This window comes from Sus scrofa, chromosome 1, assembly GCF_000003025.6.
Source record: "Sus scrofa isolate TJ Tabasco breed Duroc chromosome 1, Sscrofa11.1, whole genome shotgun sequence".
Lineage (NCBI taxonomy): Eukaryota > Metazoa > Chordata > Mammalia > Artiodactyla > Suidae > Sus > Sus scrofa.
Genome location: NC_010443.5, coordinates 152766079 through 152782145, shown reverse-complemented (window position 1 = coordinate 152782145; position 16067 = coordinate 152766079). Strand labels below are relative to the sequence as shown.

The following is a 16067-nucleotide window of genomic DNA, read 5'->3' as shown; positions in this document are numbered from 1 at the left end:
AGGAAGCCATCTCTTAAAAGACATTTATTTATAAGGGCAATGCCCCCAAGGTAACAATGACAGTCCTTACTTCATCTGTAATTTACAAAACATACAAGTCCCAATCCTTCCAACTCTTGCCAAATAACTAAACTAATATTCATTAGTTAACACCATAAAGTACCTAATGTGGCAGTGACAGCACAGAATGGATGACGAACCAGCAAGAGCACACATATCAGCACAATGATTTGATCCAAATCAAAGATAGTGCTTAGAAAGCCAAAGTGGAAAACAAACCAATCAACAAGCTGCATCTTTTCTCAATTCTGGGAGAGACACAAAATAATGACATAAATAACCAGATAAGCTTATTAGCAAGATTTATATCCACTCAAATGACAACTCAATTTGTAACTTTAACATTTTCTTATACCGAGAAACTATTAGTTGATCTGGGTAATGGCAATTTAGGTTTAAAGTTATTCCGGTGTAAATAAATCCCGCAAATTTGTCTCCTGTTAGAACAAGATATACAGTACCTCTAATACAGTAAGGAAAACATGAAAAGTGGTAGAACTGGGGTAATTAGACTACTTTTTTGTGAATAAAAGTCACCAATACCAAAACTCTTCTGTTAGGAAACCAAAAAAGAAAGAAAGAAAATAGTTGACTGTAAAAAATTCTAACAGATAATACTAATCTTTTGAGAAACTACAAGAAGTAAATCTTACACAAGACTATCTATAAGAATTCTTTAAAAAAGACTTCATTGGAATATATTTCTAAAAGTCTACATGATATCCTAACATAAATAAGTTAAATATTTTCACATTAATAGAGGTGCTTCTCTTTTAACAATGATCATAATAAGTAACCTATTTCCAAAGTTTTTCTCAGAAAATCTACTATCCTAACTGTAAGATTTATCTTTTATTATGAAATAGGGAAATGCAAAAGCTTGATTTGTTTTTGTTTTTTGTACTTAAGCCTCCTTGTATAGGATAAACACAACTTGATATCTATAAAATAGCTAAGATAACAAAGTCATTTAGAGTAATTACTATTTACTGCATACGTGCTATAAAGAAAGGACTGAAGAACATACAAAGATTTCAAAGTTAATCTATAGCCCTTTAAACAAACAGAGTAGTCTTAGAAGAATTATTTTTAAGCACATATTAATGCTGTCTTTCTGTGAACTAAATAATCAATTAATACAATTTCCTTTGACATTTAACCATACCATTATTCCTCTTATTGAGACAAAGACACACACTATTTCTAGTTTGCAAAGAAAAGCATGACATCTAGTGGAACTGGGGTAATTACTCTATTTTTCTAAATAAAGGTTCAATTTAGCACTAAACATAAGCCCTTCTAAGTCTAGTGGGGTGGGAAGACCCTTAAAACTGCAGCAAAAAGTACCAATCTCTTGAAAAACTCTAAGATGTGAATCTTATTAATGTCAGCGTAATTATTTATTATTCTCTCTCTTTTTTTTTTTTTTTTTTTTTTTTTTTCCTAGAAGCAGCAGTGTCAAGCCTTTGCCTTCCTAATAGGTTCTACAACATAGTAATTGTTCTAAAAACACTTTGCAATTGAACACAATGTTTTTCAGTTGAGAATAAATGACTTTGTATACTTATAAAACGAATGAAACCTAGCATGTCATCATTTAGAAATGCTTAGTATGTCAAACTTTTTATAACAAAGCAACTTCTAAATGAAAAGGAATAAAGGCAAGCAGGTGTACATAAGTTCCAGGTATTTCAGATAATTAAGACAAGCTTCTATCTGATGCACATATTTAGAAATGTGTTTAAAATTATCAGTACCACACTGAATCATGCGAATGAGTCAACATTCTTCAAGCTGTCTAGTCCTTAAGCAAAATTTCAGGATAATCAAGCATAACTAATCATATGAGATTTGTTCACTTCTACTGCTACTGATAAACATTTCAAAACTTTTGAACTTCTAGTTCTACCAAAAAAGGTAAGAAAGAGGTTGAAAACTCATCTAAAAGTATACATATGTGAGCAAGGCAGACACTAGTTCTGCACAGACCACACTTCATATAAATTACAGCTGCTATAGTCATAATCTTATACTTCATAATCATTCTTATTTTTCTACTATGTAAATTAAAATTTTTTCAGAATTAAAAATGCAGTACTTAAGCATTCTTTGGACATACCATTGTTTCTGAGGTGGAGAGAGAACTTGGATCTTGATCTTGATTGGACAACCTAGATGGAGCCCTCCAAAACTTGAATGAGTCATCTAAACCTGTGACAAGAGGAACACTGTCAACATGAATAGTCTTTTGGGTACTGTAACAATTAAAAGGAAAAGTACGCCTTACATGAAACCAATCCAGAACTAAGAAGTTTTCCAATTTTTTATTATTCTTAATTAGTTTATAGATAAAGCAGGTTTCACAAAAAATTAATGATATTAAGTTGACTGTCCTTTAGCTTAATCTAACACAATTTATCAACAGCACCAGCTCCCCAATTTCAAAGTGCAGAAGAATCATAAAGGGCTTGTTAAAAGTGGTTTCCTGGATCCTATTCCCAGAGATTCCTTCTCCCAAATCAAGTAGGGCATAAATTTGCATTTCTAACAAGCTGGAAGCAGTAGCCAATGCTGTTAGTTCAAGGGCTGTGCTTCCAGTAACACCAATTAAGAGAAATCCAATTAAAGGGGTCACTTTTCTCCTAGGGACATTTATTTACAATGTTCAAAAACTTCATCAAATGTCATTCTTCCCTTAATCTCTTTAAACAGTGAGTAGAAAAGTGATTTAGAAATTTATATTTAAATATTTCAGGGTAAATACATTAGCAAAACAAATAAGAAAATGAGGAAAAGGTCTCATTCTTGATTGCCTAGGAAGAACCTTTCAAAAACTTTAAGACATTTAATAGGGGGAAAAACATAAAACTTTACTGAAGGGCATGAAATAACTTATGAAACATTAATAAGATGTCAAAATGGTTTCCATGAAGAATTTATAACACAGAAAAATGCTTAGGCAATGTTTAGTGAAAGGAGGAAATACAAAAATGTACATAAGATATGAACACAATTATGTAAAATAAACAAAAGCTATACAGAGAAGGAAGAATGGAATATACCCTAACACAACAAAGGTAATTTCTGGGTAGTGGAACTAGATGAAGGTTTTCCTGAGTACTTTTCACATTTTTCAAATATTTTGTAACAAACACATTTTTAACAGTTTAAAAAATATTACAGTTTATTAAAAATTAAATACAGGAGTTTCTGTCGTGGCTCAGCGTAAATGAATCTGAATATCCATGAGGACACAGGTTCAATTCCTGGCCTCTCTCAGTGAGTTAAGGATCCAGTGTTGCCGTGAGCTGTGGTTTAGGTCAAAGATGCGGTTCAGATCTGGCATTGCTGTGGCTGTGGCATAGGCTGGTGGCTACAGCTCTGATTGGACCCCTAACATGGGAACTTCCATATGCCAGGGTGCGGCCGGAAAAAATAAATAAATAAACAATTTAAAAACTCAATATAGGAGTTCCCGTCGTGGCGCGCAGTGGTTAACGAATCCGACTAGGAACCATGAGGTTGCGGGTTCGGTCCCTGCCCTTGCTCAGTGGGTTAAGGGTCCGGCGTTGCCGTGAGCTGTGGTGTAGGTTGCAGACGCGGCTCGGATCCCGCGTTGCTGTGGCTCTGGCGTAGGCCGGTGGCTACAGCTCCGATTCAACCCCTAGCCTGGGAACCTCCATATGCCGCGGGAGCGGCCCAAGAAATAGCAACAACAACAACAACAAAAAGACAAAAGACAAAAAGACAAAAAAAAAAAAACAAAAAAAACTCAATATAAATATAATACACTTACCATTTATATCATTGCCTTCAGAAGTCCCATTTAAAGCAGAACAATTCAAATCAAACTTATATCGTCCTAGGTAACAATGTTTTACCATCTGATTCAAATGTTCATAAAAATGGCAGTGATATAAAAGAGCCTGAAGGGCAGGTTTTCCTATGAGTGACAGTCCAGAGTCCTCGTCATGGACACAAGGGCCCTTTAGGAAAAGAGGGAGAGAGCGACAGTGATTTATCACATAATTTCTTCAAAAAGACCCACTGTCTCTCCACATTCCCCTCAACCAACAAATGCTTTCATCTGTCCCTGTCCTAATATACCAACCTGACCCAAGCAAATTCCCTGAAGGCAGAAGGCTGATCAAGTCTATCTATTGAGAGGATACTTAGTTTAAAATGTTCCTATGAAACTGTACAGCTTTAACCAAGTAATTATATATTTGAGCCATAAATACAGTTAAAAGTATGCAAAGGATCAGTTTAAAGTATACAAATAATCACATCATCAGTTTATTTTTTAGTAAGATAATAATATAGTTAATATTTTTTAAACATACCAAAGAAAGAAAAATAAAAGATAAAAACAGAAATCTAAGCGACAACAGGAAAGGTCTGGTCAAAACCTATTCAAAGTTTATTACTAACTGTGAAATTTGCATGTTTGTCCTTTCTCTCACACCGCTTGATCACCAAGACATGAATAATAAAACTAACTATCTAGGAATATAAAGTAATAGTCGGAGGTAAAATTACAAGTTAAAGGTATAATTACATTAATAAGATTATTTCCATTAACCCTTCTCTTTAATGGTAGTATTAAAATTAAACTTACTTCGATATTAAAAATAATTCAGTTAAGTTTACTAAACTCCAACTATATACAAACCCCAATAAATAATAAAAGTATTAAACAAAGTAGCACAAATACTGTTTTAATATATTTCATAATAATGCTCAGAACAATTTTCTAATATTTTACTATATAGATTATATGAAATTATTTGAAATTCTTACTTTTGTAAAATCATGTCTATATTTCCTGAATTAGTTACAGCCACAGTCTAATTTCACAAGGGTTTAACCAAAAATAGATGAATGAATGTAAACTGTATAAACGTTGAAAACAAATTCTTCAAGAGTTCTTAAATCTGTTGTTTCTTTATTCTGTAAAGGCCCACTGAGGCTGATGAGTTTACCATCTGCTAGAAGGTAAGGTGTTACAAACCCACTGTCTTTGAAAATCCACTCTCTAGTTATAAATATTTTCAAAGTAAGTTAAAGTTACACATGTAAGTACAATGTAAAACTATAGTAATTATTCTATAAATATGCATAATTATCATTGTAATAAAGAATATAATTAACGAAATCACATTAACCCTTTAATTAATGTTTTAAAATCTCATTTTTCTCTAGTTCTCACTAATATAAAATGAAAAATATTTAGAGTATAAGGATAATGAAAGAAGTCATAAAAGACATATTTAAATGTACCTAATAAAGTTTTAGAACCAGATTATTTTTCTTTGCCTATAAACCATAGTGAAAATTATTTGGCCTACCAAGATTGAAGAAATTAAACTAATTCTGGTATGAAAAAAAGAATATCCCAGGATACGATGTTAGGAGAAACTGGGAGATAGAAATGTAAAAGACAAGGAGACAGAAAATTAATTCAAGAGGCCTAATGTAAGACTCACATAATTTGTGGAAAGATAAAACAAAGAAAAAGGAAAAGTCATTTTTAAAATAAATATGAAAAAATTGTCAGAGGCAAAAGATATAAAATAGCTATGTCTCCAAGTTAAGGAGTTTAATAAATGTCAAGCAAGAGAAATGAAAGACATATAATCAAAAAATTCCAGAGCATCAAAGATGACGTGAAGATGGTAAAAGTCATCCATAAAGAGGTAAAAAGAATCAGATGGGCATCCAATTTTTCAATCACAACACAAGATGTTAGAAGACAGTGGAGCAAAATTCTTAGGAGGAAGGATTTCAACTTAATACTTGGTAACCCAAAATATCAATCCAGTGCAATTTAAGTACATTTTCAAACAAAGAAGAACTCAGAAGAATGTCATTCATGCATTTGTTTTTAGGTAGGAATACAATTGTTTTGAGGATGATTACCAGGAAAGCAGATTCTAATTGAAGAGAAAGGATGATTAAGAGCTTAAAAAACTTGAGCTATTATATGACTCACAATGCAAGAAAAAAAATTAATAGAAATTCTAAGGGAAAAAAAACCACCCAATGCACAAATAAATTTTTTATAATCACACACACACACACACACACACACACACACACACACACACACACACACACCAGGAATGCTTTCCTCTGAGTCCTGGAGAGGTCACAGCCCTGGAAGCAGAGATAAGGAAGTCTAACCACACCCCAATAAATGGCTCTGTAATGAATTACTGGTTTCCACTTTTGAGGCTGCAGAAAAGAACCTAAACATAATCAGTCTTCACAAAGTAAAAGTAGAGATAAAACTGACAAAGATTAGCAGTAGAAGTGGGGGAGGAGACACTGGTAAAGGACAGCAACACCTTAACCACACCTTACTTTTTAATTGGGAGGTGGGGTGGAGGAGTAAGAGATATGATGCATAGGTAAGGAGACCAGAAACAGCAGTGGTGGCCAGGGGAGAAACTAGGACCAGTAAGTAAAACTATATTGTCAGGACTCTATTTAAATGAGCTAACACCTAAATACTGACAGAGTAAAGGATCAAACATTATTGCAAACATACTATTTAGAGACAGGAAGGTAACTACCTGAAGAATTAAAATCAGTAGCAGGTAAAGCTGTTTCTGTGAATGGAAGGAGTAATGGATTTCATTATAAGCTCTATTAGCTTTTTTACAGTGAATATTTATTACTTGAAATAAACAATTTTTTCTAAAAATTCAAACAATCCATTCAAAATATTTTTTCAGGAAAACTAAAGGATATGGAATATGTACATATTACATAACCATTATTTACTTTTACTTATTTTAACTAAGCCTGAATCCCGTATCTCCACATGTCAGAGCTTCCCGGTAGCAATGGCACATTGTCAGCAGAGCTTTAATCACAGCAGTGAAGCCAGGTTCAGCATACGCACAAAAGATAGTCTGACTTAGGCTTTCTACACATGACTAATGTACAAGAGCCAGAAAAATGAAGACCTCCATGCATATACTAGACTCTGCTCCACAGATTCATCAGTAATTGATGGGCCTGTCTTCTGGCAAGGTGGGGAACTCAGCACAGTCTAATTGCTCTGCCTCAGGATGTCTATATCCTTACCAGCCTGCCCTCAGGTGAGTGCTGGGGCTGCCAGATCATCTGCACTACTGCCAGGGAAAGCTGAGAAAGATAATATGCAAAGAAAGAAAACTCTGCAATTCACCAGAGGGCATTACAAATAAATCTGCAAAGAAAATAGCAAATTAATTAAGTCATAGAATACTCCAATTAACTTCTAAATATTGCTCTCAAAGATGCAATAAGCTGTAATATATTTAAAACATACGTTCTCCTAGTGTCACAATACTAAAATACCCATTAGCTATGAAGCAAAACAAGTTTACATTTAAGAACAACGGAGAATATTTTCAAGAAAAATGGAATTATTTTTATATATAAGAAACTTTCATTTTACTTTTCTTTTTCTTTTTAGGGCTGTACCCATGGCATATGGAAGATCCCAGGCTAAGGATCAAATTAGAGCCACAGCTGCAGGCCTACATTACAGCCACAGCAATGCCAGATCCAAGCCACGTCTGCAACCTACACCACAGCTCATGACGTCAGAGTAACCCACTGAGTGAGGCTAGGGATCAAACCCGGAACCTCATGGATACTTGTCAGGCTCATTACCTCTGAACCACAACAGGAACTCCTGTAACAAACTTTTAAATGCTATAATGTAACACAGATTGAAAAAAGATCCTAACTACATAAGAAAAACCTAATTACATACAAATTATGAATATAGCTAAAATTATATTGCTTCTCTGACACCAAATATTTATTGTTTTGTGAAATCAATAGTCATAATGATTCATGATGGACACATCTTTTCATTCAAAGATGAAAAATATGCATTATAATTATCACAACAAATATGGAAATGATACATACTACAACTATAAATGAGTCAGCCATCTCTCTACAACACACTAAACACATATGCAAACAGTCTGGTTCTGTCCATGGAGAGTTCACAGACTCAATGACCCCTCCCTAGGAACAATGAGCACATTTAGGACCCAGATCTCATTTCTATATACCATTCTTCACTGAAAGAAATCAGGGCTCTCTGAGCAAATACCTGATTCCAGGGCGGGGCTGAGAAAGTCTTAGCATCTTGCTATACCAGAAAGTAAGGAAGTGTTCAAACACTGATTAAAAATGTTAAAAGGTTCCTTTGTGCTATATATTAGAGTCCAGATATGTGATCTCATATGGTATTTGTCTTTCTCTTTCTGACTTAATTCACTCAGAATGAGAGTCTCTAGTTCCATCCATGTTGCTGCAAATGGCATTATTTTGTTCTTTTTTATGGCCCAGTAGTATTCCATTGTGTATATATACCACATCTTCCTGACCCAATCCTCCATCAGTGGACATTTGGGTTGTTTCCATGTCTTGGCTATTGTGAATAGTGCTGCAATGAACATGTGGGTGCACGCATCTTTCCACAGAAAAGAAAATCATGGACTTAGAGAATAGACTTGTGGTTGCCAAGGTGGAAGGGGAGGGAGTGGGAGGGACAGGGAGCTTGGGGTAAATAGATGCAGAATGTTGCCTTCGGGATGGATTAGCAATGGGATTCTGCTGTGTAGCACTGGGAACTCTGTCTACTCAATTATGATGGAACATGTGATGTGAGAAAAAAGAATGTATACGTGTATGTGTAACTGGGTCACCATGCTGTGCAGTAGAAAAAAAATATATAAATAAGTGATAAAAAAAATGTTAAAAGTACGCAGGAGTCTTCTCCTCCCAGCCAAATCTGAAACTCCTCCCAAGCAAATATGAAATTGAACATCTAAATAATGATAGTGATTATAACCCATAAAAGAGGCTAAGAATCCTTGAGTTCAAACTAAATCCAGCAACAGAATCTTCACATTCCATAGGACTAAATCCAAATCAGACTATAGGAAATCAGTTTACAAGACACCAGCCAACTGGGAGCACAACATGGTTTAAGGTCTCTTGAGAGAGGGAGTAGCCAACATTATAAACATTATAAACATGCTTTAAGGTCTCCTGAGAGAGGGAGTAGCCAACATTATAAACATTGGTCTTAAAAAGCAGTCCACACTTTTCTACGCAAAAGTGAAAAGACCTATAATGCACCAAGGACTGGTGCCATAGGAACTCGGTGCTTGTGCAGCAGGAGTCTGGTTTCCAGGTCCTGTTAGGGCTGCTAAGTGCCCAGGAGAGCTGTGCTGAGAGGTTCTCTATCTGTGCCTACTCCTTATGACCACCCACTCCCTGTACGTTTATCTATCCAGGGAAAGATAATGGGAGTTATGCTACCAAAATTAAGACCTGATTTTCAACTTTATTTACTTAGCAATATCAATAAGACTAACAGAAAAAATGAAATGATTTGCACATTTCTACACATTAGCAAAGACTGATGGAGCACCATCTTCTCTGTGGTTGGGGCTGGAAGAAATTTTTTTTAAATATTAAAAATATGGTCCTGAAATATACATTCCATTTAGGAAGATTAAGTTAAATGATAAGAAATAGGCAAGCAGTAAAGGTTATACAAGGGAAAGAACTTAATTTAATGATATAGACATTAAATGCCAATATTTTTCAGAGAAGAGGAAGATTAAGATAGATTATAGCAGTCAGTGGTTTTTTAAAATTAAAAAATGTATTGTACAACACAGGGAATACAGATAATATTTTATAACTTTAAATGAAATACAACCTCTAAAAAACATGAATTACTATGTTGTACATCTAAAACTTACATAATTTTATACATCAACTATATTTCAATTAAAAAAAAAGAAAGTTTGCAAATGAAATAAACATTACCCAAAAGCTCTTTAAAAAGACTGCTATACTTTGGTAGCTTATAAATAGAAGCAGAAGAAAGAAAAATTATAAGCTAAGTCTTAAAACTTAAGAAAGAACTAAATTTTTATAAAATGTATAATTTTAATAAATTATTTTTTTCAAAACTCTCCCAAAAATGTTTTAAATGATATATGTCTCACCTTATTCCAGAAAAGATTTAAGCCCTATTACAAGGAAAGGTAAATTATAACAAGACAGTAAAAGTAGAGCATAAATGAAAGAAGAATAAAGTTATGAAAAATGTGGAACCAGGAATAAAGCTACAAAGTATATACACATTTGATAGGAGGGCACTGAACTTTACTTAACAATGAAAGGAAACCCAGCCAGACTATAATTGATAATTTACACATGCAAATTATTACCAGAGGTACAGCAATTTCAGTAGTGATAATGAAATAGAAATTTCTGCTGGGTGTGTGCTGAAAGAATAGGGAAAGCAGTAATAATCATAAAGGGAACACTGCACAAGACTCAGTGGATCAAGAGTATGGAGGGCATCAATTTAGATTTCAGGCATCAAAGCAAAACGCAAAGTAGTAAGTGCAATTCTCTTTGTAAGACATAATTAATCAAATTATCGACCTCAACCAAAATAAAATATTTCCAAAGCTTCTAAATACTAGTACCACTTCCTGCTAAATCTTTCAAAACACTGCAAAATATACACCAAGAAAAGTAAATGAAACATTTGGTTGCCAAAGATTATTCATCATTCTACCAGAGACAGTTTTAATTTTAAAATTCTGGAGGAGTTCCCACTGCGGCTCAGTGAGTTAAGAACCTGACTGCAGTGGCTCAGGTCACTGTGGAGACGCAGATCAATCTCCAGCCTAGTGCAGTGTGCTAAAGGATCTAGTGTTGCCACAGTTGTGGCTTGGATTCAGAACCTGGCCTGGGAACTTCCATATGCTACAAGTGTGGCTGTAAACATAAATAACTAAATAAATAAAATAACTAAAACAAAATAAAATAAAATGCTGGAAAGTAGCACCCTCTTTCTGGCTGTAGTAAACTGACAAATGTCACAACTTCATGGAGGTTATAAAATTTCATTATCTATAGTTGAAGACTATCATCTCCTTTACTAGAACAGCTGTTTTCACTTTGGGATTTAACTTTTTAAAACTGAAGGACAAATACTGGATTATCAACTATTTATACTGCTAAGTGAGGACACAAAAAATAATAGCCAAAAATAGATCAAAAAAGAGAGAGAGGAAGAAAATGTGAGTCTGTTAAAAATGCACAAAAACATTTAGATTTATTTTTCTAATTTTGCTTAAGATTATAAGTTTCATCACCAAGTACTATTTTGGATTAGAGTAGCTCTCAAATATTTTTGATTCCAGTAAACACAGACAAAGCAAAAGACTCCAAAAAGCACACTTAACATTACCATTTTCAACTTTTTAGTAGAAAAAAATCTATGATGAAGAACTAGAGAATAATAAAAAAGCTGCAATAAGCATGTCACCAGCAGCAAAAAGGAACTGTACATTATTTAACTTTTAGAAAAAATGTGAACTTCTACACAAAGTTCGATGTGATGTCCCAAAAGCTTGATAGAGTCCGGACATCTTATTACTTTTGACTTTATATTTATTTCAATAATAAAAAAAATTCGCTAACAGTACCTCACCAAGATTATAGTATACAAGTGTCACTACTTTAACAATGGGAAAGAGATTATTTGCACTTGAACCAAGAACAATATGCTTTCAAAACCTAGTTATTACATAAGAGGCATCAAAACCACAACCCTGTTAATATGAACATTAATCCCAGGTATTTTTTCTAGTTCGTGTCCTACAGTTTTATTACAACACAGACTGTGAATAACAACCATTATCAGAAAGCATGTTAAACAAATTAGTGAAGCCTGTGGAAAAGCAGCCTGGAATTTTCAATCATTGGCAGTTAGGCTGGGTTTGTAAAATCTGGAAAAAGTGATCCTTCCAAGAGTTAAATGAGATCCAGGCCTTAACAACCACCTGGATTCATGTCAGGTGACTGCCCAAAAAGCTGCCCTCAATGCAGCTCAACTAGAGACAGTGATTTCTCCAAAGATATAGTCTAATGAAAATTTAAAAAGAAACCTTAGATTTGTCTAGTATCCTTGGGGTGGGGGGAGATGCAACAGTGTGATAAACATACATACAGGATGAGGACTTAGGGCTAAGAGATAGGGAAGAAGAGGAGCACATCTGATCGCCCCAGGAAAAGCACTTTTCTATCCTCCTAATCATCTAAAAAAGCAATAGGCTATAAAAAAGTTAGGTAAAACTATTTACTGACTTGATATTCAGAACATGAAACAAAAAATTAATCCAATAGAAACCAAAGAAAGATAAATGATGACACCAACTGCACTAACCCAAAAAGAAAAAAAAAAAAAACATTAACATCAATGCATATTGATAAATAAATTTATTATTATTGAATTAGATAGACAATATAATGAGTGGGAAAGAGAAACTGCCTGGACTCAGAGGAAAAGGGTGTGATTTAGGGCAAACTACTTAAACCTGCTATACTAAATTTTCTTCATCTACAATACGAGGATAATAATGGTTCATAACTCAAATCATTACACAAGCTGATATTTGTCATGCTTCTAGAAGAGTACCTAGTACATATGATGATTATTTCTATTTAAATGAATTTTTAACACTATGGAGAAGAATTTGTACATCTAATCAAGCATAAGAGAATTTCTACCTTCTCTTTTAAGAGATCCTATTGGCTTGTATAATAAAGTTTCATTGTTAATGAAATACATACATACATACATATATATGTGTATATATATATATGCTGAAACTTTATCATCAATTAATCTCAAATATCTACTAGGCTGATAATTGTTTAAAGTCACCTACCTGCCAAGTATAATCCTTTATAACTACTGAAGGCATTGGAATTACAAGGAGATTCTGAAAAATAAATGCAGCCTGAAATTAAAGGAAAAAAATGTCAATACTGCCATCTTGTTGTCATCTCTGAAATAACCAATATATTGTAATTCAATAACAAAAAAGCATTACCCTGGGCAACTGTACACACTGAGAAGTCATTATGAGAACTTCCCAACTCATCTTGTTAGGTGATGACATAATAGTGGGGGGAACTACTTCATCAGGAAATATATTTTTTCCTATTTCAGAATCCTATTTTTCTAAAAAATTAGTTAGAAAACATAAACTGTTCTGGTAGGACTTCAGAAATATACTTTCATATTTCCATTATCCTCTTACAGATCACCAACACACCTCTCTCTCCTCTCTTTCTTCCTCTCTCATACAAGCTCCTCTCACTAAAAAATTGCTAGTTAGAAATACAAACCACAAACATCCAACTTAACTTCTTGGGCCCTGAAGATGTTTATGTTAGATAATCATAATAATGCAAACAATGATTATCTATTTAGTGAAAGATTATGACATAATTACAGGAGAATAACCAGAGAAACAGAGGGGATCCAAAGGGAGTGCAATCTTCAACCATCTTAATTGGAAGTCAACGGATAATCTTTAAACTTGGTAAATCAATAGAAAGCTACTTTACAAGTAGCTACAAGTAAAGCTACACATTACTATTAAAAAGCAAATGAGAAAACTACAGCTTTAGGATTTTGGAACTGGAACCTGGCTAACAGTGGGCCCAGGAGCTGCTATTTTCTTTATAAGCCTCTAAGCACTATCTGATTACTGTTCTTAAAATGGTCTCCATCAATCATCACTTTGATAAAAGCAGCAAAAAAGAAATCCATAAACTATTCAGAAAAAATTAAAATAGCATTTACTTTTCCTCTTACATGTTATATAATAAATACTACAGAGTATTCTGAAAGCCCCTTATCTTAAGTAAAGATTTATACACTTAAACACTGAGATAATATAAAAGCAATTTTTTTTCCTGTGAACTACTTTTCAATGTGTAATAAGAGAGAGTTCATATTAAAATACACCGAATTCTGCTTTGATTTTTCAGAGTAAAGGATTCCTATTTTTACTGTGAACCAATACCATTTAGTTCTCTACTATTTCATTTGGATTTTTTGCAGGAAGAGGAGACAATGGTCAGTGGTCAGCTCGCCATGTTGAACAGGGAATATGGTTTATGAGAACTATCACAACAGATTTCCAAGAGAAAAAAATGGAGGAGGAACTAAAAGACAGACCTACCTCCCGGCGCACCATGCTACATTCTGACTGGTCCAGAAGAATGTTCAGCACTGTTCCCCAGAGCCCACCAGAAATGTTTTGACAGCTATTTGCCAAAGCCACACAGCCAGTTTCAAGGGTGGTCAGTGCTGATCCTAATCCCAGTGAAGTGAACCTCACCTGTTCAAAATGAAGAAAACGTTGTCAGACCAAAGAATCCAATTTCACAACATGAACCCTTTATTTTTCTTGTACATAAAATATCATACTTTTATGACACTTTCTCTATAACCTTAAATTACAAAAGTCCTTTAAATAAAACTGTCCTACAAGTTTATGAATGAATAAAAAATCCTATTCCATGATTTAAGAAAATAAAATACAGATAATAAAAGTTAAATAAAAACAAATATGGGGAATTCCCGTCGTGGCGCAGTGGTTAACAAATCCGACTAGGAACCATGAGGTTGCGGGTTCGGTCCCTGCCCTTGCTCAGTGGGTTAACGATCCGGCGTTGCCGTGAGCCATGGTGTAGGTTGCAGACGCGGCTCAGATCCCACGTTGCTGTGGCTCTGGTGTAGGCCGGAGGCTACAGCTCCAATTCAACCCATAGCCTGGGAACCTCCATATGCCACGGGAGCGGCCCAAGAAATAGCAACAACAACAACAACAAAAGACAAAAAGACAAAAAAAAAATAAAACAAACAAACAAAAAAAAAAACAAATATGGCAGTTTCCGTTGTGGCTCAGTGGGTTACAAACCCGATTAGTATCCATGAGGATACGGGTTCGATCCCCAGCCTCACTCAGTGGGGGTAAGGATTCAGCATTGCGGAGAACCGCAGTGTAAGTCACAGATGCGGCTCAGATCCCACATTGCTCTGGCTGTGGTGTAGGCTAGCAGCTGTAGCTCCAATTTGACCCCCGGCCTGAGAACTTCCATGTGCTGCACATGTGGCCCTAAAAAGCAAAAAACAAAACCCGAGACAAAAAAAAAAAAAAAAAAAAAAAAACCACAAAGTCAAAACCAGGCATAAGAATAAAAATTATAATTCAAAAGCCTTTTTCTAGGGAAAGCATAGTGCTTACTTTTATGAACATGATTCTTATTTCTCACTTTAAGAGGATACCTATGATTGCATTCTACCTTTCCTTAATTTTTCGTTATTTCTTTAAATGGTTTTAACTTCTTTGAAACTTGTCTAAAAGAGGTAACTGAATTATCGTTTTATAAGTCACTTAGTATTTTCCCCAAAATTATTTTTAATAAAAAATATTTTCAGATAAGGCTGATATGGTGTAAAAGTGCTGCTCAAACTACATATGTTGGAGAACTTCTGAATTCTGATTGCAAAACAGAGTTTCACTGATAACTACAGAGTACAAAAAACAATGTAGTCACAGCTCAGTCAAGCAACCATTCCTAGTTTAATGTGGCTAATGAATGTACCTCTACACTGTAAACAGCACTATATTATACACTTAAGTGGGTAGATCTTAAGTGTTCTAATAACAAAGACAAACAGTAAAGATAGAAGGAAACTTTTGTAAGGGAAGGATATGCTTATAGCATTGATTCTGATGATGTGTTTCTATTTCAGGGGTGTTTACATATCTCCAAATTCATGAAGTTGTACATATTATATATGTATAGCTTTTTGTATGTCAATAAAGTAGTTTAAAAAATTAAATCAGGAGTTCCCGTCGTGGTGCAGTGGTTAATGAATCCGACTAGGAACCATGAGGTTGCGGGTTCGGTCTCTGGCCTTGCTCAGTGGGTTAAGGATCCAGCGTTGCCGTGAGCTGTGGTGTAGGTTGCAGACGCGGCTCGGATCCTGCGTTGCCATGGCTCTGGTGCAGGCTGGTGGCTATAGCTCTGATTTGACCCCTAGCCTGGGAAACTCCATATGCCGTGGGAACGGCCCAAGAAATGGCAAAAAAAAAAAA

At 34.6% G+C, this 16067-nt stretch overlaps 1 protein-coding gene across 12 annotated transcripts in view; it reads right to left on the bottom strand.

Annotated features, from left to right (window-relative positions):
* The window catches only part of RTTN (rotatin), a 145665-nt gene that overhangs the window by 51824 nt on the left and 77774 nt on the right, over positions 1-16067 (bottom strand). For all 12 annotated transcript variants that reach the window (XM_021099277.1, XM_021099282.1, XM_021099245.1 and 9 more), the window contains 4 exons: positions 14142-14300; positions 12837-12908; positions 3857-4046; positions 2180-2271 (listed from right to left, as the gene is read on the bottom strand). In XM_021099277.1, the coding sequence (XP_020954936.1) occupies positions 2180-2271; positions 3857-4046; positions 12837-12908; positions 14142-14300 (513 nt within the window). The remainder of the gene's footprint in view (positions 1-2179; positions 2272-3856; positions 4047-12836; positions 12909-14141; positions 14301-16067) is intronic.